The 26,001-nt window shown below is 43.2% G+C and overlaps 1 protein-coding gene across 2 annotated transcripts in view; it reads left to right on the top strand.

Moving 5' to 3' along the window:
- The window catches only part of CNOT1 (CCR4-NOT transcription complex subunit 1), a 44,990-nt gene that overhangs the window by 5,092 nt on the left and 13,897 nt on the right, over window positions 1-26,001 (top strand). For both annotated transcript variants that reach the window (XM_063437779.1, XM_063437778.1), the window contains exons 2-28: window positions 6,878-7,130; window positions 12,243-12,350; window positions 12,494-12,592; window positions 12,800-12,868; window positions 12,953-13,007; window positions 13,289-13,492; window positions 13,958-14,126; window positions 14,645-14,771; window positions 14,848-14,958; window positions 15,389-15,559; window positions 15,667-15,794; window positions 15,901-16,141; window positions 16,428-16,547; window positions 18,778-18,900; window positions 19,021-19,172; window positions 20,174-20,324; window positions 21,134-21,332; window positions 21,466-21,594; window positions 21,693-21,817; window positions 23,227-23,513; window positions 23,854-23,932; window positions 24,013-24,234; window positions 24,730-24,870; window positions 25,081-25,260; window positions 25,342-25,458; window positions 25,547-25,657; window positions 25,753-25,830. In XM_063437779.1, the coding sequence (XP_063293849.1) occupies window positions 7,029-7,130; window positions 12,243-12,350; window positions 12,494-12,592; window positions 12,800-12,868; window positions 12,953-13,007; window positions 13,289-13,492; window positions 13,958-14,126; window positions 14,645-14,771; window positions 14,848-14,958; window positions 15,389-15,559; window positions 15,667-15,794; window positions 15,901-16,141; window positions 16,428-16,547; window positions 18,778-18,900; window positions 19,021-19,172; window positions 20,174-20,324; window positions 21,134-21,332; window positions 21,466-21,594; window positions 21,693-21,817; window positions 23,227-23,513; window positions 23,854-23,932; window positions 24,013-24,234; window positions 24,730-24,870; window positions 25,081-25,260; window positions 25,342-25,458; window positions 25,547-25,657; window positions 25,753-25,830 (3,798 nt within the window). In that variant the 5' untranslated portion in view covers window positions 6,878-7,028. The remainder of the gene's footprint in view (window positions 1-6,877; window positions 7,131-12,242; window positions 12,351-12,493; window positions 12,593-12,799; window positions 12,869-12,952; window positions 13,008-13,288; window positions 13,493-13,957; window positions 14,127-14,644; window positions 14,772-14,847; window positions 14,959-15,388; window positions 15,560-15,666; window positions 15,795-15,900; window positions 16,142-16,427; window positions 16,548-18,777; window positions 18,901-19,020; window positions 19,173-20,173; window positions 20,325-21,133; window positions 21,333-21,465; window positions 21,595-21,692; window positions 21,818-23,226; window positions 23,514-23,853; window positions 23,933-24,012; window positions 24,235-24,729; window positions 24,871-25,080; window positions 25,261-25,341; window positions 25,459-25,546; window positions 25,658-25,752; window positions 25,831-26,001) is intronic.

The raw sequence follows: 26,001 nt of genomic DNA, 5'->3' as shown, positions 1-26,001 counted from the left end.
TAGCCAGGCTGCCCCCCACTTAATATATAGCCAGGCTGCCCCCCACTTTATATATAGCCAGGCTGCCCCCCACTTAATATATAGCCAGGCTGCCCCCCCCTTAATATATAGCCAGGCTGCCCCCCCTTAATATATAGCCAGGCTGCCCCCCCTTAATATATAGCCAGGCTGCCCCCCACTTAATATATAGCCAGGCTGCCCCCCACTTAATATATAGCCAGGCTGCCCCCCACTTAATATATAGCCAGGCTGCCCCCCACTTAATATATAGCCAGGCTGCCCCCCACTTAATATATAGCCAGGCTGCCCCCCACTTAATATATAGCCAGGCTGCCCCCCACTTAATATATAGCCAGGCTGCCCCCCACTTAATATATAGCCAGGCTGCCCCCCACTTAATATATAGCCAGGCTGCCCCCCACTTAATATATAGCCAGGCTGCCCCCCACTTAATATATAGCCAGGCTGCCCCCCACTTAATATATAGCCAGGCTGCCCCCCACTTAATATATAGCCAGGCTGCCCCCCACTTAATATATAGCCAGGCTGCCCCCCACTTAATATATAGCCAGGCTGCCCCCCACTTAATATATAGCCAGGCTGCCCCCCACTTAATATATAGCCAGGCTGCCCCCCACTTAATATATAGCCAGGCTGCCCCCCACTTAATATATAGCCAGGCTGCCCCCCACTTAATATATAGCCAGGCTGCCCCCCACTTAATATATAGCCAGGCTGCCCCCCACTTAATATATAGCCAGGCTGCCCCCCACTTAATATATAGCCAGGCTGCCCCCCACTTAATATATAGCCAGGCTGCCCCCCACTTAATATATAGCCAGGCTGCCCCCCACTTAATATATAGCCAGGCTGCCCCCCACTTAATATATAGCCAGGCTGCCCCCCACTTAATATATAGCCAGGCTGCCCCCCACTTAATATATAGCCAGGCTGCCCCCCACTTAATATATAGCCAGGCTGCCCCCCACTTAATATATAGCCAGGCTGCCCCCCACTTAATATATAGCCAGGCTGCCCCCCACTTAATATATAGCCAGGCTGCCCCCCACTTAATATATAGCCAGGCTGCCCCCCACTTAATATATAGCCAGGCTGCCCCCCACTTAATATATAGCCAGGCTGCCCCCCACTTAATATATAGCCAGGCTGCCCCCCACTTAATATATAGCCAGGCTGCCCCCCCCCTTAATATATAGCCAGGCTGCCCCCCCCCCCCTTAATATATAGCCAGGCTGCCCCCCCCCCCTTAATATATAGCCAGGCTGCCCCCCCCCCTTAATATATAGCCAGGCTGCCCCCCCCCCCCTTAATATATAGCCAGGCTGCCCCCTCCCCTTAATATATAGCCAGGCTGCCCCCTCCCCTTAATATATAGCCAGGCTGCCCCCTCCCCTTAATATATAGCCAGGCTGCCCCCCCCCCCTTAATATATAGCCAGGCTGCCCCCCCCCTTAATATATAGCCAGGCTGCCCCCCCCTTAATATATAGCCAGGCTGCCCCCCCCCTTAATATATAGCCAGGCTGCCCCCCCCCTTAATATATAGCCAGGCTGCCCCCCCCCCTTAATATATAGCCAGGCTGCCCCCCCCCCCTTAATATATAGCCAGGCTGCCCCCCCCCTTAATATATAGCCAGGCTGCCCCCCCCCCTTAATATATAGCCAGGCTGCCCCCCCCCCCCTTAATATATAGCCAGGCTGCCCCCCCCCCCCCTTAATATATAGCCAGGCTGCCCCCCCCCTTAATATATAGCCAGGCTGCCCCCCCCCTTAATATATAGCCAGGCTGCCCCCCCCCCTTAATATATAGCCAGGCTGCCCCCCCCCTTAATATATAGCCAGGCTGCCCCCCCCCCCCCTTAATATATAGCCAGGCTGCCCCCCCCCCTTAATATATAGCCAGGCTGCCCCCCCCCCCCTTAATATATAGCCAGGCTGCCCCCCCCCCTTAATATATAGCCAGGCTGCCCCCCCCCCTTAATATATAGCCAGGCTGCCCCCCCCCCTTAATATATAGCCAGGCTGCCCCCCCCCTTAATATATAGCCAGGCTGCCCCCCCCCCTTAATATATAGCCAGGCTGCCCCCCCCCCCCCTTAATATATAGCCAGGCTGCCCCCCCCCCCTTAATATATAGCCAGGCTGCCCCCCCCCCTTAATATATAGCCAGGCTGCCCCCCCCCCTTAATATATAGCCAGGCTGCCCCCCCCCCTTAATATATAGCCAGGCTGCCCCCCCCCCCTTAATATATAGCCAGGCTGCCCCCCCCCCCTTAATATATAGCCAGGCTGCCCCCCCCCCCTTAATATATAGCCAGGCTGCCCCCCCCCCCTTAATATATAGCCAGGCTGCCCCCCCCCCCCCCTTAATATATAGCCAGGCTGCCCCCCCACACACACACACACACTAATGCCTCAGGCAGCCCCCCGCAATATACCCATAGATGGCCTCCACTATATCTAATAGAGACTGCCCCCGTAAATATATATCAGGCAGCCCCCACGCAATATACCCTAAGACTGCCTCACTAATATACCACTCGCTTCCCCCGATATACAGCGCCCCCATTATACCCTGTAAGGCCCTACTAATATTTCTCGGGCACGCCCTATAATATATCTCTCACTGTCCAAATATTCAGTGCCCCTGGCCCCTCCCAACGTACAGTACTGCACAGCCTCATTATACCCTGGACAGAACCCCCAAATATACACTAGACAGGCCCACTGTTATACTCAGTGACTGCACCCCCTATAGATATTACTCACTGCCCTCCAATATACAGAACCCCACTGCCCCAATATACCCTGAACGGGCTCCCCAAATATAGATGCCCCCAATATATACCTAGCCAGGCCCCCACTACTGCCAATACCACCCCCATCATAAACCAGGAGCCAGTCCCCACTCACTGCCCCGATATACCACAAGCTAACACCCCACAGCTACCACTCACTGTCCCTCAATATACCACTCAAAGCCCCAATATATCCTTGCCCCCCACCATACACCACGAGCCAACCCCTTCTCACTTCACCCCCAATATATTCCTTCGCAGCCACCACTCACTGCCCCGATATACCTCAAGCCAACAACCCACAGCCATCACTCACTGCCCCGCCAATATACCCCTGGGCTGGACCCCCATAGCCACCTCACTGCTATAGCCAGCACTTACTTCCATTCAAAATACCTTGTGGCAGCCCCCCCATAGCCACCACTCACAGCTCTCAATATACACCTGGGCCAGCCCCATAGTCACTGGTCACCAATTATCTCTTGGGCCCAGCCTCCTATTCTCAAAGCAGTCCTTTTCAATAAATATTTACTCATATTATGTTTAATGTGGGAGGGCTCATTAAATAAATCTTCACTGTAACCACATGTGTTTACGGGTACTGTTCCAGCTGCATAGCCGCCACATGCTGCCCCAATAAAATCCTGGGTACTCGGCCAGCGCCCTTCTTTACTGCCACTCACTGCCCGCCTACAACTATGGGTCACTTCTTTACTCAGCCAGCTCACTGTCTCCAAACTTCTATGGCTCACTACTTGTCCACAAGCATTTCTTGGTCCAGGCAGGATTAAACATTCGTGTATGAAGAATCACCATTAAATAGGTCACCGTAACAAAGCTTTATTGTAAAAGTCATGGTGTGGAGAGTGACCAGCGCGCTCATTCTCTAAGACATGGGTTCTCAAACTCTGTCCCCCAATCCAGATGTTGCTGAACTACAACTCCCATGATTCTCTGGCCATCTATGTAATTCAAAGAATCATGGGAGTTGTAGTTCAGCAACATCTTAGGGGCCGGAGTTTGAGGATCCATGCTCTAAGAGAATTATTTAGATCGGCCCCTTAGCATTGTTAGCTCGACTTCTTCTCTGTTCTGTGATGTCTGGTTTCCACCTTGTCTCTTGGTATATAGGTTAGCTTTCGATCTAGCGATTAAATGCAAAAACAAGAATAACGTGATTTGCACAGGGTAACGTGTGCTGCTCAATGGCTTATGTTAATTAATGTTTTCTTATTCTAGTCTTTTTACCCCTTAATCATAAGTGAGATACATGTGGGGTTTTACCTTTTTATAGCACTCATGTCCTACAACCACACTTGCAGCCAGTTGCCCAAACTTATCACAGCTGTGCTTGTTTTATGTACTCACGTCAGCCATGCGCGAGAAGCTTGCCAGTGTATAGTTATTTAGGGTAAGGGCCTGCTCCAAGAAAATATTCAAAAATAATTTAATGTTTGGTTGTCGATCTGTTCTTTGCATGTTTGCTGCTGTAATGTTGAAGTCCCATTAAGGACATTGATTAGAAATATCCTGTTGTCATTGATCCTTTTTATCTTGTCTGTAGGAGCATCAAATAAGCTTCCCAGTCTGTGACTTATTCTATGCAGTACAATTAGATCCAATATAGATATTTGTAAGATTAGCATTTTTTTTTTAATCCGTCCTTGCTGTGTGTCCACCTTCTCATGATCCTCCTTCCTGATGTTTTGTTCACTGTGTATTGCCATGTCCATCACCACTGCAGTCTTCCGTTCCTTGTCGAACATCATGATGTCAGGTTGGTTGACCACTACCTGTCTCTCTGAATCTAAAAGTCCCACAAGATCTTTGCTTTCATTTTCAACTACCCTTTGTGGTGTCTCCCATCTGGACTCTGTGCAGATATTTCACTACACAATTCCAGCAATATGATTGTGCCTCAGTGTATGCTAACGTCCTGCTGCTTCTTGCTGGATTAACTCAGAGGCCACTTTGTACATTAGGTATTGCCTGGTGTGGAAGACCCATGCTTCTAATGATCTGGTGGAGTGTCTGTTTCTGAGCTGCTAGAACTGGTGCCTAAGTGCTGTCTTTCAGGCCTACATTTTTCCACTACTGGTAGAACTTTGTAATGTGAGCCACATTCACTATCTGCTGATGGTACACCCCATGGGTAGATTTGTCTTGCCATAAAGCCGCCTCCTTCTGCATCCTCTTTCAGACATTTCCTTAGCAGTTTATTTTTGGAGCCATCTCTGTAATGTACTAATGGATGCTCTGTTTCATCTAGGACTGTGGCCTTGACACTCATGAGGTTTTGACATCAATGCTGACCAGTTCTTTCTTGGCCAAATTATTCTAGTTGGTACTTGTCTGGTGGGGCATATGTGATGGCTTGGATCATGTTCTTGCATTTGAGCTGAGACTTCAGGACGTGTGTGACTCTCTGTGGGTACTTTGATATTGGTGTCCTCCTTGCCTCTGCCTCATGGTTGTCATGTGTTTGTAGTACCCCCAGGTACTTGTGGCTATTTATCTCCTATTTTGGTCTTTGAACTCCTGTTCTTATCCTCTTCCCTCTTTTTTTGCTATCGTATGCCCACACTCCCAATGTCCTTGCTTTATATCCTGGTTAGGTGGATCTGTAAGCCAATATCCTGCACATTCTTGGCATACAGCTTGATGTTGTCTATGTAGAATAGGTAGCTGAGGGTAGCTCCACTCTTAATGATGATCTGGCTAAGGGGTTTGGGACTTATGCAGAGCCGCATGAGTGATAGCGCATCACCTTGGTATATGCCACAATTCATGTTCGCTTGTGTTATTGTCCTGTATTGGATTTTTGATATTTTTTTCCATTTGTCCATTGATTTCTTGAGGTTTTTGGTGTCTTGCTGTCCTTGTATAGGGCCAAACATGGAAGTATTAATGTGTGTGGCACTGTCAAATGCTATCTTGTAGTCAATCCAGGTTGTGCCCAGATTGGTTTGTCTGGTCTTAAAATCCCGTGTGACTGCTTGGTCTGCCAACAGCTGGTGTTTTGATCCTCTGGCATTTTTTTAAAACCCCAGAACCCCATTGCTCATGTATTTATTAATTATTGGTGCCTGATAGGACCTTCCGTTTTGTGGGGATACAGTGGATTGGTCTGTAGTTAGATGATTTTTCCATTGCGAAGGTCCTTCAAGAGCAGTATTGTTCTGCCTTGTGTTAACTAGTTAGGGTGGGAGTCTGTTGCTAGTAGCTGGTTACTTTGTGCTGCTAGGTGTTCCTGTAGCGTTGTTAGAGAGATCTTATAGTGCCAGGAAAACAAACCAGTTTTCCTGCCGCTATAGGCTCTTGGAGTGCCCTTCCTCCCTCAGGGCTGAAGGGTTAAAACCCCATCAAGCACTTACCTGAATCCCGTGCCGATGTCTCTCGGCGCTGGGTCAGACTCTACCCGTGCTCCGCCGGGGGGGGGGGGGGGGGAGCGCAACCCTCTATGCCATGTCTAAACTTGTCTCTGTGGCCTGGCACTGCATGGTGTGCTGAGGATCTGCCCTGAACAGTTTTATTGAAAATCAAACACTCTCCTAATGTGTTCTAGGTGTCTGACTTGATACAGTACTGTCACTTCTTTCACCCAGCATTGTCCAGGATTTAGGAATTAACCCATTCTGCTTCAGTAGGTAGACTTTGAAACCCAGTGCTCTAGAGTTGGGCTAGATTTCTCCATGTGTATCCCAGGTGCATACTTCACACTGACATTCTATCTGGTAGAATCTAGCAGAGTTACATCACTGATTCACAATGTCTTACATTATTCTGGCTGCTGTATAACTATCATTAGTTAAACCTTATTAGACCAGTTTTAGACGCTTTACTTATTTTCTTTTACATTTTATGCTTAATAGAGGTGCCACGAGTACGGTCTGTAACAAACATTACAGCTTGGCCTAGTTTGTTCTGAATCTGTCTTGCTGTGATTGCTTACATAAGACTCATTTTCATCTCCGAAAACCTGAAGACCCAAAGGTTCCCTATAAATAGGGCTGTTTTAATTATTAAGTGTATATAACATTTCTAAATTATCTTTCTGCAGGTGCCATGTTTCAAGACGACCAGGAAGACTGAGGATACCAAAAATATTTCCAGAATAGGCTAAAAGAAATTAACCTGTCTCTGAGGTGACTAAAGGGGAATAATGGTGATTTTGCGCCGGGCTCGGCCGCCTGCTTCCGCCCCAACCAGCAATGAATCTTGACTCGCTCTCGCTGGCCTTGTCTCAAATCAGTTACCTTGTGGACAATTTAACAAAGAAAAACTACAGAGCCAGCCAGCAAGAAATACAGCACGTAAGTGGGACACTTTGTGGAGCTTCTCAGCGATACCATGCTACTGGTGGATTTAATTGCTGCACAAACTGTGTGAAGCCGGGTCTGCTGGAAAACTCCTGCCTGTGGAAATCAATGCATGGGCTCAGTGGTTAATGAAAAGCCCTTTTATTTTATTTTTTTAGTTTTCTGGATCCTTTTTCAATAAGCTAGGCAATTCTTTGGGCGAACGGCTCCTAAATGTTATGCTGAGTATATTTTGTCTATTAAAGGGACACTCCGCTGCCAAAATACAAAACAAATAAAATTGACTAGTAGATATGCCCCTAATGAGAACATACATGGACTTATTTTTATTTATTTTTTGAGGGGGGGTGGAGGTGTCTAAAAACAGCCTGCAAATTATTTTTTGGTCTCTTGTCTGCAGCCTTTTCAAGTCCTCCCCTTCTAACTCCACCCAGACTTTCTATTGCTGTCCAATCAGTTCAGGCAATTGCTGCCTCTTCAGTTTAGTTCCACTGAGCTAAACAAACCAGGAAGTAAGAGGGTGACTGACAGCCAAGGGGGTGTAACAAGGTTCATTTATAAAAGTGGCAAATTTTCATTAAAATCCGTAATTTCTGAAAAATGAAACCCTTGTTACACAAACTTTTCAAAAAGTTTTAATGTCTGGAGTGTCCCTTTAAGAACAAGACTCATGCTATTTTGCAAGTTGTTTTCTGTTTAACAGTAATGCTCTGCTCTATCTTGTTGTACCCACCCATATTATATATTCATAAAGGGTAAATGGCAATTTTCAGGCTCTCTCTATCCTTCTACTTAAAGGACCACTATAGGCACCCGGACCACTTCAGCTCAATAGACAAAAAAATCTATTTATCAACAAAATCACAGATAGATATGTACTTAACTTAGTACAATGTAGATATCTTCCTTAGGGGCCTTTCCCACTCGAGTCTCTGTTTTTCATATTTTAGCACCTAGTTGCATCCCTATTTCCATTTTGTATCCATCTGATACTACAAAAAGCACAGTGTTGTACAGTATATATAAATAAAACACTGCGATGTTGGATTGCACTCACAAGATAGAAATCAGGTAAACGCCTTGAAATCCACATAGGGGATTACACTGGTCTACTATGGAAGATAGTAAATAGTCAGCAGACTCCGGTACTTCAGGATACAAATGCAAAAATGTTATTTATTAAGGCACAAATTGCCTAATAAAATGTACTATCAAAGAACATCTAACGCATTTTGTCCAACGCAGTGGACTTCATCAGAGTTAAAAATAAACAGCAATACATAAACATGCATAGTACCCACCCTCCCTCGGTCCCATTAAATACGGTTATCCAATGTAATTGATTGAACTGAATTCCAGATGGATTTCATTGGTGGACTGAGGGGTCAGTTCTTTCTATAGGCCTTCATGCTTTGTGTCCTCATGTTTGTAATTGTTGGTATGAATTTTCACGGGCTTGTTTAGTTGGATCGGCTTGCGTTCCACTGGGTAGTGTATGCGTTACACGCGTCTGTTCCGGTCAGACCGTCCTGAACGCTGTATGCGTTCCATTGCTATAGTCCTATGCCTTCCACACACAAACCTATTGCTCAAGTGATAATATATCAACTATTCAATATTAGAACGAAAAAATGTTGAATATCGGGTTATTAATCATACATCCATTGGGAAAAGCAGTTTTATAAACAAATCAAGGGGGAATTTCATCTCTCACCATAAAGTTCATGGACTAAAAAAGTAAATATAAAGTGTAGAAAAAAAAATACAATAAAAATTGTCAAAAGAAGAAAGGGAAACATTCCACATATGAATATGGAATTATAAAAGGAAGTACTGGCAATTTAACAACTTCCTTATGGCGTATTCTACAAATATATAATACATTAAGGCTAAATAGGCCTTGGCGTAATATAACATAATGCCATATTTGAAAAGTATGTGACTGTGTATAGACACTTTTTTTAGAAAATGGTAAAAAGTGTAAAAATGAGAGGGAAATAAATAAAAATAATAAAAAAAAAACGAAGCTGTATACAACCGTTGGCTAAAAAATCTTTTAGGTGAGAGATGCAAATCACTTCCTGAAATACATACAGACCTTAACCAATTTAAAGTTAACTTCTCTCTATGTACAAACAATAAAAAAAATAGAAAAAGGTATACAAGAGTATACAAAAAGGAGATGTTATATCATAAAGCAAGCTAGATCTATATCTACATTCATCCCTTTAGGTTCTAGGGAGTCCAATTGGTATTTCCAATAGGTCTGAGACAATTTTAAATCTCTATCCCCTCCCTTCCAGTATGGGGGACACTTGTTCGATGCCTATACCCCGAAAATCCCTCCAATTGAAAGAGGGACATGAGTTGCAATTGGCCGTGACAGAGTGAGTGATCATGCCTTTTTTTAAATATTCTTTCTATCTTCCATTAGACTAATATTGAGAGGTCTTTTAGTTTTTCCCACAGACACTGCAATAGATATGACAGTCCGTGTGGCAGCCAATACCAGATTTGATAGGGAAACTTACTTGACTGTTACTCATAAAATTCAAAGATTGTCAATGAAGTGCTCTGGGTGCCAAGTCCCTCTAGGGTTAACCCTGCAGCTGAAAACATAGCCGTTTCAGAGAAACTGTTTCACTGAGGGTTAATCCAGCCTCTAGTGGCGGTCTCACGGACAGCCGCTAGAGGAGCTTCCATGACAATCGCTGTGAGAAGACGCTGGATGTCCATAGGAAAGCATTGAGTAATGCTTTTCTATGGGCGGTTTGAATGCGCGCTTCTGTCGGCAGAGGGAGGAGAGTTCCCCAGCGCCAAGGGAGCCCAGCCCTGGAGAAAGGTAAGTAGCTGAAATAGTTTTAACCCCTTCAGCCCGGGGGGGGAGAGGAGGGGACGACCGAATGACCCTATGTCAGGAAAACTCGTTTGGTTTCCTGGCGCTATAGTACTATAAAAAATTAAGTTACATCTGATTAAAAATCAAACCATTCTGTTTTCATGCAGGCTCTGTCAATCACAGCCAGGGGGTGTGTGGCTAGGGCTGCATAAACTGAAACAAAAGTGATTTAACTCCTAAATAGCAGAGCATTGAGCTGTGAGACTTCAGGGACATGATCTATATGCCAAAACGGCTTCCTTAAAGGAGCACTATAGGGTCAGGAAAACAAACATGTATTCCTGACCCTATAGGGTTAAAACCACCATCTAGCCTTCATGCCTCCCTAAATATAGTAAAATCTTACTTGTATTCAAGCCTGAAGCTGCAGGCTTTGTCCCTGTTTCCTTTTGACCTGCATGCTGACATCAATAGAAGTTGTAGCCTGATCCAATCACAATGCTTCCCCATAGGATTGGCTGAAACTGATAGAGGCAGATCAGGGGCAGAGCCAGCATGATTCAAACACTGTAAATGCAGAAATCAATCTTTTTATCCTGTAACTGGATTTTTCTTTTATCCTGTCAATCGTTGTTATAAACAGTCAAATATACCGGACAGTCTGCATAGAGAGAGAGCATACAGAGGAGAAAAAAGAAGGGGTTGGGGCTATCTATACACGTTTTCTTTTATAGTTCAGTGTTGGCTTTTTTTGGGGGGGAGGAGTTTGTTAAATAAGTTGTCTTCTCATGTTGGCCCCTGACAAAAAATCCACCACTCATACAGTGGGTGGAAAATGTGTTTAAAGGGATACTGTACAAAGCTGTATTCCTGGCACTATCTGTAAACATTGTTCTCTGGAACTCAATGTTCTGGGTGCCTACAGTGTCCCTTTAATCGTAGGAAAATGTCAAATTACACAAGTGGCGCAGGGAGGAGTATTTTTGGCACAAATGCTGCAAAAATAAGTGCCAATAGTCAGAGTGAAACTCTTCAAAGTAATCCCCAAATGTTTTTGTTTTCTATGCCCTGGCTTTGCCTTTTACGTTGATTGTACTGGTTTATGCTGTTATTTTAAATTAAAAATAAATACATAAAACCCAGAGCTGAACTTGAAAATTAGGTTACCACATGTTCTTGGTTTCCAGTGCTTCAATCAGTGACTGTCCCCCCTCGCAGCACAAATTGGACGAAGAATATAACTGGAATAATCTGATACCATAAAACGCTACTATACAAACATGTATGCCTAGCTCTTTATTGTCTCTGTCCCTAACTTGTCCCCTGCTGATTGACACATAGGTGTTAAACCTTGTTAACCTTAATTCTCATTGGTCTCCTCTCATGACATCACAGCAATTGTGGGCCTTTTAATGAATAGAACTCTCCTCGTGCACATTAAAGCTTCCCAATGGAAGTCCTTGAATCAATATTTTCCTATGGGAAATCTCAGGACGTTGGATGTCATCATGCAAAGCGTGAGATTGCAGAGTAAAACTGTTGGGGAACAGGAAAAGCCTCCATTAGGTGAACTTAACCCTTCATAGTAATTATTGCAGTTTCTCAGAACCTGCAACATTTTACATGACTAGGTTAAACGGATTGGGACGTTGCACACAGACCACTTAAATGAAATGTGTCCCATTAACACCTAAATCTACCCCAAATTATCACAAAATATAAACCTTCAATAAAAACGTATCTTGCTTCTACAAAAATCAGCAACCAGTAACTGCTGCATGGCTTTTTTTATTTTTTTTCTTTCTTTCTGTAGCCTCCCTTCTGTCACTCATAGGGCAGATAGAATAAAAGGGCATTGACCAGGTCGATGTGTACCAAAACGTGTCATGTTTGTAGAATCACTGCAGCCGTAGGCTAGGTTATACAGAATTTGTCTGTTGCTTGGTTTCTGAGGCAGTCCAAGAAGATGCATGAAACGCAGCATCCAGTGTCTAAGCATGCTAGTATGTCATAAGTCTGTGTGCATGTTAATGCCATGACATGCTAGCTCATCACTTGCTCTTTGTAAATGTAAATCTGTTAACTTAAGTGACTTTTCACCCTTGATAGTAATGCAACAGCTCTGGTGTATTTGTGAATGTCTTTTAAAGTGAGCTACCTCCGTACACAGGGTGTGATTACCGTTGGTCCAGCAGTAGCTTTGGACCTTGCAATTCTGCTTGTCCTTTACTAGTTTAAACTTGCTCATTCCCTCCCTTTCCTTCTAGATTGTGAATCAGCACGGCCCTGAGGCAGACAGGCACTTATTACGCTGTCTATTCTCACATGTTGATTTCAGCGGTGATGGTAAAAGTAGCGGCAAAGACTTCCATCAGGTATGGCACACTCTGCATGTAACTTTGCCTTCACGTTAGATGTTTTCTCAGGTAACGTGGGCAGATCAGATGTTCCCTTTGTTTGACTCGATCAGACTTGTTGCATTATTCTGTGTGAGACTTGATGTGTTCTTTCCTTACAGACTCAGTTTCTGATTCAGGAGTGTGCTGCACTCATAACAAAACCCAACTTCATCTCTACTCTATCCTACGCCATTGACAATCCATTGCACTATCAGAAGGTTAGTGGGGGTTTTGTTTGGCACATTTATGCTAAATCTGATTCTCTTTGATAAAGGAGCACTCTACTCAATTGTTTCAGTTTTAAATAGTGTTTTTTTTGGGGGGGGGGGGGGGGGGGTTTAAAAGCTGCAGAAAATAGAAACCTTAGTAATAAAGGCGTATTCTTACATGGTATAATTATTTACTTTTTCTTTTCTCTTTGAAAGAGCCTCAAGCCATCACCCCATCTTTTTGCTCAGTTGAGTAAAGTTTTGAAACTTAGCAAGGTGCAAGAGGTAAGTAGCTATGATTTTTTTTTTTTTTTAAATATATATTTCTGTGCTGCTTCTGTGTGATCATCACGTTTTCCCTCTTAACAGGTTATCTTTGGCCTTGCACTTCTCAATTCTTCCAGCAGTGATCTGCAGGGATTTGGTAAGACCTCTACATGTTTCTATGTGTGGTGTAAAAAAAAAAAAAACACTGAGACATATGGTATCTATGTGTTGACAAAATGCCTGTATTGTACTTGGAGCCATCCCACCTGCTCTCCACTTAGTGTCTGCTAGAATAATGCAAAAATAAATCTAAATCCGATGTGCTACTCCTTGTATGTGCTATCAGGCTGCTTTTTAAATTTTGGTTCTGTAAATATGATTAGCATACAGTTAGTCTTCATTGTGTTATTTTTTTTTTCTCTCCTCCCTTCTTAATAGCTGCCCAGTTTGTGAAGCAGAAGCTACCTGACCTTCTACGTTCATACGTGGACGTGGACGTGTCTGGCAGCCAAGAAGGTGGCTTCCAGGATATTGCAATAGAGGTCCTGCACCTCCTCCTCTCCAATCTCCTCTTTGGCCAGAAGGGAGCTTTTGGGGTTGGGCAGGAGCAGATTGTTGCATTTCTCAAGACCCTACGCAGAGGTATGAAATACAATGGAGACGAGGTGCTTAAGAGGATGCAAGTATTTAACTTGTATTTTAGGAACAGATCTGTCACATACACACTCGCCATGCATTCTTTATATTGAATCACCAATAACTTGTATTTACACACTGTGGTGAAAGGGGAGACAGAACATAATGTTGGATTCTCCGTCGTATGTTAAATAATACAGTGATTAGCAGGAAGCTGAGCTGGACTTTATCAGTACCAGAGAGAGAAACACAGCAATATAGACTTTTACATTTGTGCTTAATGTCCTCCAGAGATCACAAAATGTAATATTTTGGGTTAGGTAAACCGTGGGGAATATGACACTGCCCTGACTCCCTGCTACATTCCCATTGCTAATATCTGTCTGGGTTCTAGGTGCTTCACCTTTGGGTATTTAATGAAGTGAACTGTTACCTTGATGTACTGTGGAAGTAATTGAAATGTTTGGTCAGATTTTCCCCAGGAACGTTGCCCTGTGGTGCTTGCACCACTTCTTTATCCTGAAAAACGGGACATCCTAATGGACCGGATTTTATCTGACTCTGGAGGAATTGCCAAAACCATGATGGACAGCTCTCTGGCAGACTTCATGCAGGAAGTGGGTTATGGCTTCTGTGTCAGGTTCGTGCCAAGTGAGAGTGCTTTCTCTTGTCAGAGCTCAATATTTTCAAATCCTTAATTCTGCTTGGATGCTGCACGTCATCCATGGTGTGAATCTCATTGGCTAGTGGAAATTGTGACCCCCTTTCTAACGGGATGGCAGTCCACATAGTGACTTTTTGCATTTTTTCGAAGAAAGTGTGGTGACTGTAATAATTCCTCAACGTTCCTCTGTTGGCCAGATCTATAGTTGAGGTTTTGAATGGTTACAGGCCATGTTATGTAGCATCAGATAACGTGTGGATTTTTAATAAAACATCCAGAATGTTTTGTGTGCAGAACCCAAATATCAGATTTATAGGTGGGATTACAGCGCTGTCCCCATAAACTGTGAGAACATTTCACCCAGTGCTGCATTGGCTGGTCAACTAGTGGGAAACCTTAAGCTGAGCCAGCTTAACTGTCATTTTATCCTTGCATGGTCCAGTGAATCCTTACAGCCAACAGCAAACCAATAAAAAGCACTTGTTTTGTTTCAGTTTGGAAGAATGCCGCAACATCATTGTTCAGTTTGGTGTTCGCGAAGTAACAGCTGTGCAGGTAGCCAGAGTTCTTGGAATGATGGCTCGGACACACTCGGGCCTGACGGATGGAATAGCTTTACAGGTAAGGAGTGCTTGGTGGAATCTGGCTTATTGCATTGTGACTGAGGTTCATACTAATAGCTGCCTTTGGTTTGCAGTCTATCTCCTCTCCTGGCAGCGGCATCTGGAGCGATGGGAAGGATAAGAACGATGGCGTGCAACCCCACACCTGGAACGTCGAAGTTCTCATCGATGTGGTGAAGGAACTGGTAACTGTCCCCTTTTAATCCATTCTGCTGACATTACCACAGCTGTGTGCCCCAGCAGACTGCTATAGTTATACCACCTGAGGATCATTACACAAATAGTTTACGTTGCATTTTTCTGGAATACTGCACTTGGGTATAAATCACATCTATTGCTTACTGCTCATTCTGTGGGAGGGGAAGTAGGGATCCTTTCTTAAAATGTTAATTTGGGGGTAGTTTAACCAATATTCCGGATTTAATGCTCATTTTCCCGGTTAGAATGAAGTATTATGTGGTAAATATTTTCACACACTTACATGTGACCTGTATTCCATATAAGCTGTTTAAATGGTGGAAATGTTTGGGGGGGGAGAGGGGCAGAGTTTCCCTTTTTGTTACTCTTAGAAAAAGATTATGACTTATGCATTTAATGTGTTTTTGAAATCCCCAGAACCCAAGTCTGAACTTTAAAGAGGTCACGTATGAGCTTGATAACCCAGGATTTCAAATCCGTGACAGCAAAGGTCTCCAGACGGTGGTGTATGGCATCCAGCGCGGTCTTGGTATGGAACCATTCCCTGTCGATTTAATCTACAGGCCGTGGAAACATGCAGAAGGCCAGGTACTTGCCATGCACTCTGCACACTTTCTTGCTCAGGATTTGTTTTATGAACAAATTGTAATGTGTGTGTGTGTGTATATTTAATTATTTTTTTTTTTCTTATCCAGCTCTCCTTCATTCATCATTCCTTAATGAATCCAGATATCTTCTGCTTTGCTGACTACCCCTGCCATGCTGTAGCAACTGATATTCTGAAGGCACCACCAGAAGATGACAACCGGGAGATTGCTACATGGCAAGTATTGACCCACTCATACCAGTGACATACTAACCAATCCTTGCTGGCTTTCTTTCTGTGGCAGCTCTAAACCATTTTCCTTGTGTGTCTTGCTTGGTTTTAGGAAAAGCTTGGATCTCATTGAGTCCTTACTTCGGCTGGCTGAAGTGGGCCAATATGAGCAAGTGAAACAACTCTTCAGCTATCCAATCAAGCATTGCCCCGATATGCTGGTTTTGGCCTTACTGCAAATTAACACCTCCTGGCATACTTTGCGCCATGAGCTCATCTCAACACTGATGCCAATATTTCTCGGTAATCACCCAAACTCTGCCATCATTCTGCACTACGCATGGCATGGCCAGGTGAGTAAAACTCGGGATTTCCATGAAACTTGAGTAAACTATCCAGTATTTTGGATGAGATTCTGCAAAAGGGATGATGCCGTTCTAAATAAGGGGGAGGCAGCAAGTCTGTGAACATGTTTCCCCTTCTGCAAGCTTGATCTGTTTTTAGATAAATCATTGTACCAAAAGGCTGTGTATTTTATTACTGGTGACATAGTATATCTAGTTAAGAACCTCCCCTCCCCCCCTAGGTGCCTTATGGTTTATGTTCAATGAAATGTGTAATGATCTCTGCTTATTTTAGGGCCAGTCCCCCTCCATTCGGCAGCTTATAATGCATGCCATGGCAGAATGGTACATGCGCGGGGAGCAGTATGATCAGGCCCGCCTCTCTCGAATACTTGATGTTGCCCAAGATTTAAAGGTGAGATGGTTTTACTGCAGTTGTCTTTATCATTCATTGCTCCCTTTCTCCCCAGCTTTTTTTTTTTCTGAAACTATTTTAAATTTTGTCTGATGCTTGGTTGTGGAGATATATGTATGGGTGTGTCTGGCAGGGTAGGGGTTACTGTGTGTGTGTATACTCACTCACTCCTGGACTTAAAAATAACAGTTTTTAATGTGAAAGTCAAATACATCAAATGTGAATGGTCAACGTTTTGACTCCTCAGGGTCTTTAAGATCACAGTGTATACAATCGAAGTGATGTTATATAGGAAAAATAAGTGAACTCACCAATGCAGTGAAGTGTGGACCCTCGAACTGATTGAAACACGGAAGTGAAGGAAGACTGTTTGTGATGTCATTACGTCACTGTTGCCACGGTAAACACTGTGTCCTAGCAACTGTGATACGAAGTGTCAAAAAAATATGTTCAAAAGAACAAACACACTAAACAGTCCAGGTAAGAGGATAACAGAGTACGGGATACAGGTGAACAGAACAACAAAAGGGTGGAAGTGTACAGACACCTAGGTGATCAATGAGTAAAAACAAACAACGCTACATAAAAATAAACAGAACCCGATCCACATCCACATCACCTATATAGTGCAAAAAGAAATACTGTAAAGTACAGATGCATATTCAGAAAAAAAACAAAGGGCGATATTGTATATTATCAGAGATGGTGTAAACTAGATCCATAGTCCAGAGTACTGATCCTAGAACCTCTGGTAGACAATGAACCAAAAAATGTTCAGCAAAGACAATATTCAACAAAAAGTAATGAGAAAAAAAGTATAAAGGAGATCCTTCCCCTTACAGGAATACTATGCTAATACCATTACCAAAACAAACTTGGATAGAAGCATACATTAATGCTCACATTAGCCAATTCTGGCAATCTTAATAGAGGACTAGATGAACATAGAATAAAAAATATTTTTGTTTAAACCTTTGGGAGCAACAATGTCCAAGTGGTGAATCCAGTATGCCTCATGCTGTGGCAAAAGTTTGGATCCATCACCTCCTCTAGGCAGAAGGAATGTGGTCTACGGACATAAATCTGAGGGGAGGGTAGGTGGTCAGCAGTGAGGAAGTGTTTGGCAGTTCTTTGATCCCGGAACGCTGTGTTGAAAGATCGATGGCCTCGTATACAATCCCTGAGCATGAGACCAGTCTTCCCTACACACGAAAGCCCAACGGGGCCTAGTGATCATGTAGTAGACAACATGATCAGTAGTATATGTAATCTAGTGTTTTGTTTTTTTTCACTATGTGGTTGTTCAGTGGGAACACATTTGATCATATGGCTGCATATAACGCAGCCACTGCACTTGAAACTGCTAGGATCCTGCACATTACTATACAAAACGTCACAAATTATAAAACCAGGCAGTTTTTAGAGGTATTTGACTTTCACATTAAAACTGTTTATTTTTAAGTCCAAGAGTGCATTCTTTTTAAATTTTTCGAGGGTTAGCACCCTGGCCTGACATCTATTTGTTTGTGCTGGGAGAGTGCCGAAGAAGTAGATGTAGATATATTCTGTGTAAAAAATAAATAAACAAATAAAATATATATATATATATAATATATACGTGTTTCATGATTCCCCTTCTGCAAGCTTGATCTGTTTTTAGATAAATCATTGTACCAAAAGGCTGTGTATTTTATTACTGGTGACATAGTAAATCTAGTGAAGAACCCCCCCCCCCCCCCCCACCGGTGCCCTTTGATTTATGTTCAATTAAATGTGTAATGATCTCTGCTTATTTTAGGGTCAGTCCCCCTAAAATAAGCAGAGATCATTTTGGCACTCTTCCTTCCAATGGAAAAATTGATGGGTACATACCAGGGTGCATAACCAGCGAAAAAATAATATATAATGGGAATAACAAGGCGCACTCCTGGATTTGAAAGTGTTCAGTTTACGATGTCCAAATATTTAAAGTTCAGCAGACCAACGTTTTGACCTATTCAGGTCTTGATCAAGATATCTAATTTTCAAAAAAAAAATGTAATTTACTCTCAAACTTCCAAAAAACTTAGTACAGGGAGGAATTTGTATGGATTGGGGTAATGGCTGCAGCTGTCCTATCCATATTAAATGCTAATTACTGTAAGCTTATTGATGACTGAAACAATGGCATGTTGTACTTGAAATAGTCTTTTCAGAAACCGTTTGAACATAGTGTTTTCTTTCTCTGTAGGCCTTGTCAATGCTGCTAAATGGTACGCCATTTGCCTTTGTTATTGACCTTGCTGCACTTGCTTCTCGACGGGAATACCTCAAACTTGACAAATGGCTCACAGATAAAATTCGGGAGCATGGGGTAAAACCAACTTTGCATTGTTTACCACCTTGGTTTTAATGTTTGTTGGAAGGTCATGTAACTCCTTTCATTCTGGACAGTCAGAATGTGAAATTTGAAATCCTGCTCCCTCTCTTCTAGGAGCCCTTTATCCAGGCATGCATGACCTTCTTGAAAAGGAGATGTCCCTCCATCCTTGGTGGCCTTGCCCCAGAGAAGGATCAGCCTAAAAGTTCCCAGCTTCCTCCGGAGACTCTGGGGACTATGCTGGGCTGTCTCCAAGCTTGTGCTGGGTAGGTTAGAAGGCTGGACTTACCAGCCAAGCACAAACAAATACGATAATTTGCGTTAAGCAAAGAGCTGTGTGTGGGGCAGGTGGGAGGTGGATGCAGAATGATTTGGGCATCTTAGATCTTTTTAAAATACATCTGTTTGAAGGCTAGGTTATAATCTGTGTGATGGAGGAAGCAGGCTGATGGCATAGAATGGGTTAATATGTATTTGCTGTGTTGCGGTGCAATGGTTCAATATTCCAGTTTGTTCTGACTAGAATGTAGATGTTTTTTATTCAAGGCTGCTGACTGACAAGGAATTGTCCAGCACAGGTTTAGTCCAGCCACCTCCCTTTCTTCTAGTTACAGCTGCCCACAGGATGTAGAATCTAACCAGGTCTGTAAGAATATTGTGTGAGTGCTTAATGATCAATGCTTTACATTTGTGATTATAAACTCACATGAACATTGACGCTATATTCCATTTCTGTAACCAGCTTGGCCATTCTTCCAAGAGATCAGCTAACAGTCAGTTAACCACTAAAGTACTGGAGCAGGATGTAGTGTTCCCTTTTAATGGTTATTTTGTTACCATATCCCATGTGACTGAAGTTGGGCATGTGTAGTATGTCCGGATTGTGTGATTTTTATATTCCTTTCCCAGCCCTAGAGAGCTACATACTATCCTGTAAGGGCCTGTGATGGGATGTAGATCTTGTACCCCATTTCTTGTAATGTATGTGAAATCACCTGGGAACAGGCTAGGGTTGTGCTCAATTTTCTCATTGTTAAATTGTTGTGTAGTCCTGACTGATTTCTGCTGACAGGCTGTTGGGATACGGACTACCCTGGTAAGGAGCCATTTCCTCTTATAAAGCTGTTCCCTAGTATTTCTATGAAGCAGTTCATTTGATTTGATCCCTTCTTGTTTTATTTTAGTGCTTGCTTTCTTTGGGCCTTAGTATATAACCCATCCTAAGTGTGTTTGGATACTAGATTTTGCTATCTCCTCTTTTCTATAGGAGTGTTTCTCAGGAGCTGTCTGAGACCATCCTTACCATGGTTGCCAACTGTAGTAATGTTGTGAATAAAGCAAGACAGCCACCACCGGGAGTAATGCCAAAAGGCCGTCCCCCCAGCACCAGCAGCCTGGATGCCATATCCCCTGTACAGGTATAGTAACGTCTATTGGAGCCGCTAATCACCATTCCTGCTCTACCCACTGTGTGGGCTGTTGGGAGGGAGGGATTCCTTTCTACTGAGATCTATATCTGCGTGGCTCCACCTGAGCTTCACATTTAGTGTCTCCCAGGGTTATTCTGGAAAGGGAGAATTCAAGGTGAATTTTAAAAATGTCACTTTGTAAAATGTAAAGTTTTAACACTTTGACATACAGAGAAGACGGTAGACACATGCCACAAGGTATAAAATATACATTTTTGTCAATAGGTAGCAGAACAGTAGAAATTTAAATCCGTACAGGATATGAATTGGCAAGACTGATATACATGAGTATGTGGATCTGCTTGTCTGTATTCAATATGACATAAAGTACTTTATAGAGTATTCTAGGTTATTTATACAGCAATACTGCAGCTTCATTTTTGTAAACTTTTTTTTTTTTTAAACAGGGGGTTAGTGTGGTTTTCCAGTGGAAAGTTATGCTCGTCTTGGTAGCTTTTATAAGGTTCAGCATTACTGCGTTATGAGTCTGGAATGATATGTAGCAGAAAACCTTGTCCCCTATATCTATCCAGAATGGTTTCCGCATTCTACAATCCCAAAATATGGTGGGGTGAATTTCAAATTTAACGTCAAAACATCCAAACTGAAACATTTTGTCACGTGGGCACACATTTTGTCTTTCTGTCCAGTTATTCGGACTATACATTTTGTATTCCCCTAGAATTCTCACATTGGTGATTAACTCATTGATTGCTTTGCAGCTGTTTTAATAAAGCTTTTTCCTCTCTCCCTCCTAGATGGATACCCTCGCTGCCATGGCCTCTCTCAGTATTGGTGGTTCTGCTCCTCATACACAGAGCATGCCTTCTTTTCCTCCCAACCTGGGCTCTACATTCAGCACTCCTCAGTCACCAGCAAAGGCATTTCCTCCACTTCCCGCTCCCAACCAATCCAGTGCATTCAGTGGCCTCGGGAGCCTGTCCTCTCAGCTTCCAGGTGACTAGTTTTTCCTCCTTACTGTTTGTAGGCTGTATGGGGCTAACCTAGAGGACTAGTAGGGCTGTGTGCGCTGCAGAAGGCCTGTTGCATAGCTTGTGGTGTCTAACTGATGTGTCATGTCATTATAAAGGTGGCCTTGGAACTAGCAGCTTAACTGGAATGAGTACAGCGGGCCTTGGACTTCCAGCTGTCATTAATGAATCCTTCAGCCAAAGAAAACTGAGCACATCTGGACTGAACCAGCCTACATTCCAGCAAAGTAAGAATCCAGAACGTAAATGGCGTACTATCCAGAATGAGTGTCCACATACTGTGGCACTATATAACAATGCTACTAATGCAATGTCTTTCTTGCAGCGGACCTGTCTCAGGTGTGGCCGGAGGCTAATCAGCACTTTAGTAAAGAAATTGACGATGAAGCAAACAGCTACTTCCAACGCATTTACAACCAGCCGCCTCACCCAACCATGTCGGTGGATGAGGTATGGAACTGACTGCATATTTGGAATGTTCATGCTGAGTGAGGGCTCTGTCAAGTCTCCTTGTTATAAAGTGATGAATGAATGATTTAACTTGATGTACTGTAATGAATTCTAAAGTGGGATTCTGGTACATGGCAAACCATGGTGACAAATGACTGTCACCACACCTACTCTAATGCCTGCTGACTCACATGCAGCTCATGAGTGCTCTTGGCCAGTGAGTGAACTTCTGGGCTCAATTCACTTGATCCAGGTTGGCTAATGAAAGCTGCCATTTGTAAGATTCACCAGTGGCAGGAACGCAAACCAGTTTTCCTGGAACTAGAGATTCCTGGAGTGCGCTCCTGCCCCATCCCATGTCGCTGAAGGGGTACCAGTGGCTGTCTGGTAGAAAGCCGCAGACTTAGTGCTCTTGCAGTTCCAGAGAACAATGTTTAAATTGCAGCAGTAAGTGCAAAAGGGTCACAGAATCCAGACCACGTTAATTAGCTGAAGTGGTCTGGGTGCTTAGTGTCCCTTTAAATAAATTGATTCATTACACAATGCCTTTGAATTAACTTTTAAACTGTTCTACTTAAAACAATCCAAAGGGGCTCTGTGCTTTGCGAATCCATTTAAGGAAGAGTGATGCATGCACATGTTTCCTGCATTGTAACCTCTTTTTAACACTGGTCCCAGCACCAGGAGAGCCTTTCCAAGTAAAAGCTTTATTTTCCGTTTCACACATGTAAAAAAAATAACTTTACACAAAAAAACGAAATCTATACTTAACACGTGGTACCCAATGATCCCATTCATCCTAAACCTGTCCGTATAATGTCTAGACATAGAAACATACATAGTTAAATATGGCCTTCATCTATTCTAGATAACTAAACTGTAATGTGCTTGTTATCCAATAATAATCCCACACACTTACTGCAGGTGACTTACAATTCTTTCTTCTAGCACAACCCATTTCTATCTTGCATTGCCAGAATTTCTTGTTTTGGAACATTACATTTCCAGTTCCTAGTTATCAACTTTGCCGCAGTTAAAATGTGGAGGATTATGGGAAGAATGGTAGAAGTGAAGTAAAGCGATTACTTTCCAGTCCTAGATCACATCATAGTTCTATTGCTTTAAACACTTCTTCTTCCTCCCCCCCCCCCTCAGATATAGACAGTTACCCAAATTCACCCCACATCTCCATCAAGACTGCTCTTTCAGCACATTTGTTACTCCATTTGTCAAACCTAGATGGCACGAACAGTCTGTTATGTAGTTGGTATTGAACTTCTCTCAAATGGAGGCAGTGAACGTATGTAAATAACTGCATTTCAAAGTACACCATAGGGCAACATGAAACGAGGCTTGTGTGGTTGTTATTGTTCAGAGCTCCCGTGCTGACTGATGCCATTTCTTTACAGGTGCTGGAGATGCTTCAGAGGTTTAAAGACTCCAGCATAAAGCGGGAACGGGAAGTATTTAACTGCATGCTTCGTAACCTGTTTGAGGAATACCGTTTCTTCCCGCAGTACCCAGACAAGGAGCTGCACATTACAGCCTGCCTGTTTGGTGGCATTATAGAGAAAGGACTGGTCACGTACATGGCTTTAGGGCTTGCACTGCGCTATGTATTGGAAGCTCTACGGAAACCTTATGGATCCAAAATGTATTTCTTCGGAATAGCTGCACTAGATAGGTTTAAGAATCGGTAAGTGGTGTCTTGGTTGTAGGAAAGACTGCTATAGTGCTCAGACTGTTTATGGGAAACTTCTTTTTACCAAGGTGCCATTCTGCTTCTCCCGTAATTGGCTCATGGTGCACCCTGTGTCTAGCTAGTGGCTGCCTTTGGGTTAAGAGTCTTCTGTCTGAACACCCCCTTGGACTCTAGGACATTCATGAAACTGCTTTCAGATTAAAATTGTTTTATTAAATTATTTTGGCTCCTTCAATGGAGGATATGCAGAGGGTTTGCTGTCCTTTTTAATGAAACTTCTATCCGTGCATTTGTTTCTGTAACACTGCTAATTTAATCATGCCTCTGGTTTCAGATTGAAGGACTATCCTCAATACTGTCAGCACTTGGCATCCATCACTCATTTTATCCAGTTTCCCCATCACTTGCAAGAGGTGAGTGTGCTCTCATGGCCTCAGTGGGTGGTAGAAACGTTTTTTGCTCTGGTTACTAAATCTATCCTTTCCCCCTGCAGTATATAGAGTATGGCCAGCAGTCCCGGGATCCCCCGGTGAAGATGCAAGGCTCCATTCAAACACCAGGCAGTATTGCACTATCCCAGGCTCAGGCTCCATCCAAAGTTCCAGTCCCCGGCCCTGTCAGCACAAATGTTGTAACCACCTCTACCACTACCACCAGTGCAAAAACAATCACCATAACCAGGCCGACTGGTGTCAGTTTCAAGAAGGATGTACCGGTAAGCAGCCACTTGTAACTAATGTGAATGGCTTCCCTGCTTACTTCTGTAATGAACACGCCACACAGGCCAGTGACAGCTTAATGGGACATGGAGCTAGCCTGCATGGAGTGTTTTTTTTTCAATGTCTTCACCCTACTTCCCAGTGTTCTCTATTTAAAACATTAACTTTTCCCTGGATGATTACCCATGATGCTTCCTAGGTCGAATTGTGACGAGCTGCCATCACTCATGGTTTATAAATAACCTCTTTTTGGGTGAGGGGGGCAGCTACATATAAAGGTAAAATTAGGTCCTCAAACTTTAGACGGAAATGTTCTTTTAAAATGCTCTTGTGAAATGTTAAATTTGACTGGAACAATTTGTTGCTCTTCTTGTAAGGGGCCCTTGTTGACTCGTGTCCTTTCCAGATAGTGACTTGATGGCTTTTTCCAGTTCTGTGACTGGTATTGGTTGGGACCATCTACTAATTTGCCCTGTTACTCTTCTTTCTAGCCATCCATAAATACAACCAATATCGACACCCTGCTAGTGGCTACAGACCAGAATGAGCGCACCGTGGAACCCCCGGAGAGTGTCCAGGAGAAGATTGCATTTATATTTAATAACTTGTCCCAGTCAAACATGACCCAAAAGGTTGGTGCATGAACTTATTCTGCAGATCTCCTCTACAAAATAAGACTTTTTTTTTTTTTGGTAAATATTTTGTGCATCTTTAACTCTCTTCATAGTTATAACAGTTCTGTTTGACAAGTCTAATACACATTGGAATCTGGTAGTTTGTGTGCATGGTGTTCTTTCTTGTCTGTTTATACAGTGCTGTGATTTTTAACATGTCCTCTCCAGGTGGAAGAGTTAAAGGAAACTGTGAAAGATGAATTCATGCCTTGGGTATCGCAGTATTTGGTGATGAAAAGGGTTAGCATTGAACTGAACTTCCACAGCTTGTATTCAAACTTCATGGATGCTCTGAAAAACCTAGAATTCAATAAAATGGTACTTGCAGAGACCTACAGAAACATAAAGGTAAGTATTTATTACAAGTGTCTGACTAGGAGAACTTGCACTGGCCTTGTGAATAACTGTTTTCCTTTATCCATCTTTCAGGTACTTCTAACTTCTGACAAGGCTGCTGCCAATTTCTCAGATCGATCTCTCCTGAAGAACTTGGGCCACTGGCTGGGGATGATCACTTTGGCGAAAAACAAGCCCATCTTGCACACAGTAAGTGTTTGTCTGTGCAGAGCTGTCCTGCTTAGTGTCCCTTGGCTGTCTCCATGAAATGCTTCTATAACGATATATTTGTCCCCAGGACCTGGATGTAAAGTCCTTGCTGCTTGAAGCTTATGTTAAAGGACAGCAAGAACTTCTCTACGTTGTGCCTTTTGTTGCCAAAGTGTTGGAGTCCAGCATCAGAAGTGTGGTAAGGATCAGTGGTTTGATGTTATCTGGCTACTTTCTACCTCTATACTGTATCTTCTACTTCACTTTATACTGACACGGAGTCTTTGCATACAGGTTTTCCGGCCTCCTAATCCCTGGACAATGGCCATTATGAACGTACTGGCTGAGCTTCACCAAGAGCATGACTTAAAGGTGAGCTGGCAAGTTTATTTTTATCAAACTTGAACCTGTATTTGGCTCTTCCATTTCCAGTAGATCTTGTGCCTTTGAAAATACTTGTTTGTGGGTTTGTTTGTTTTTTGACACCTCTGACCGCAGTAGAATTATGCTAAATTTTATATTTTGTTGCAGAGCATGACAAAT

The sequence above is a fragment of the Pelobates fuscus genome, chromosome 12 (assembly GCF_036172605.1).
Source record: "Pelobates fuscus isolate aPelFus1 chromosome 12, aPelFus1.pri, whole genome shotgun sequence".
Taxonomy (NCBI): domain Eukaryota; kingdom Metazoa; phylum Chordata; class Amphibia; order Anura; family Pelobatidae; genus Pelobates; species Pelobates fuscus.
This window is presented reverse-complemented; position numbering and strand designations above follow the sequence as displayed.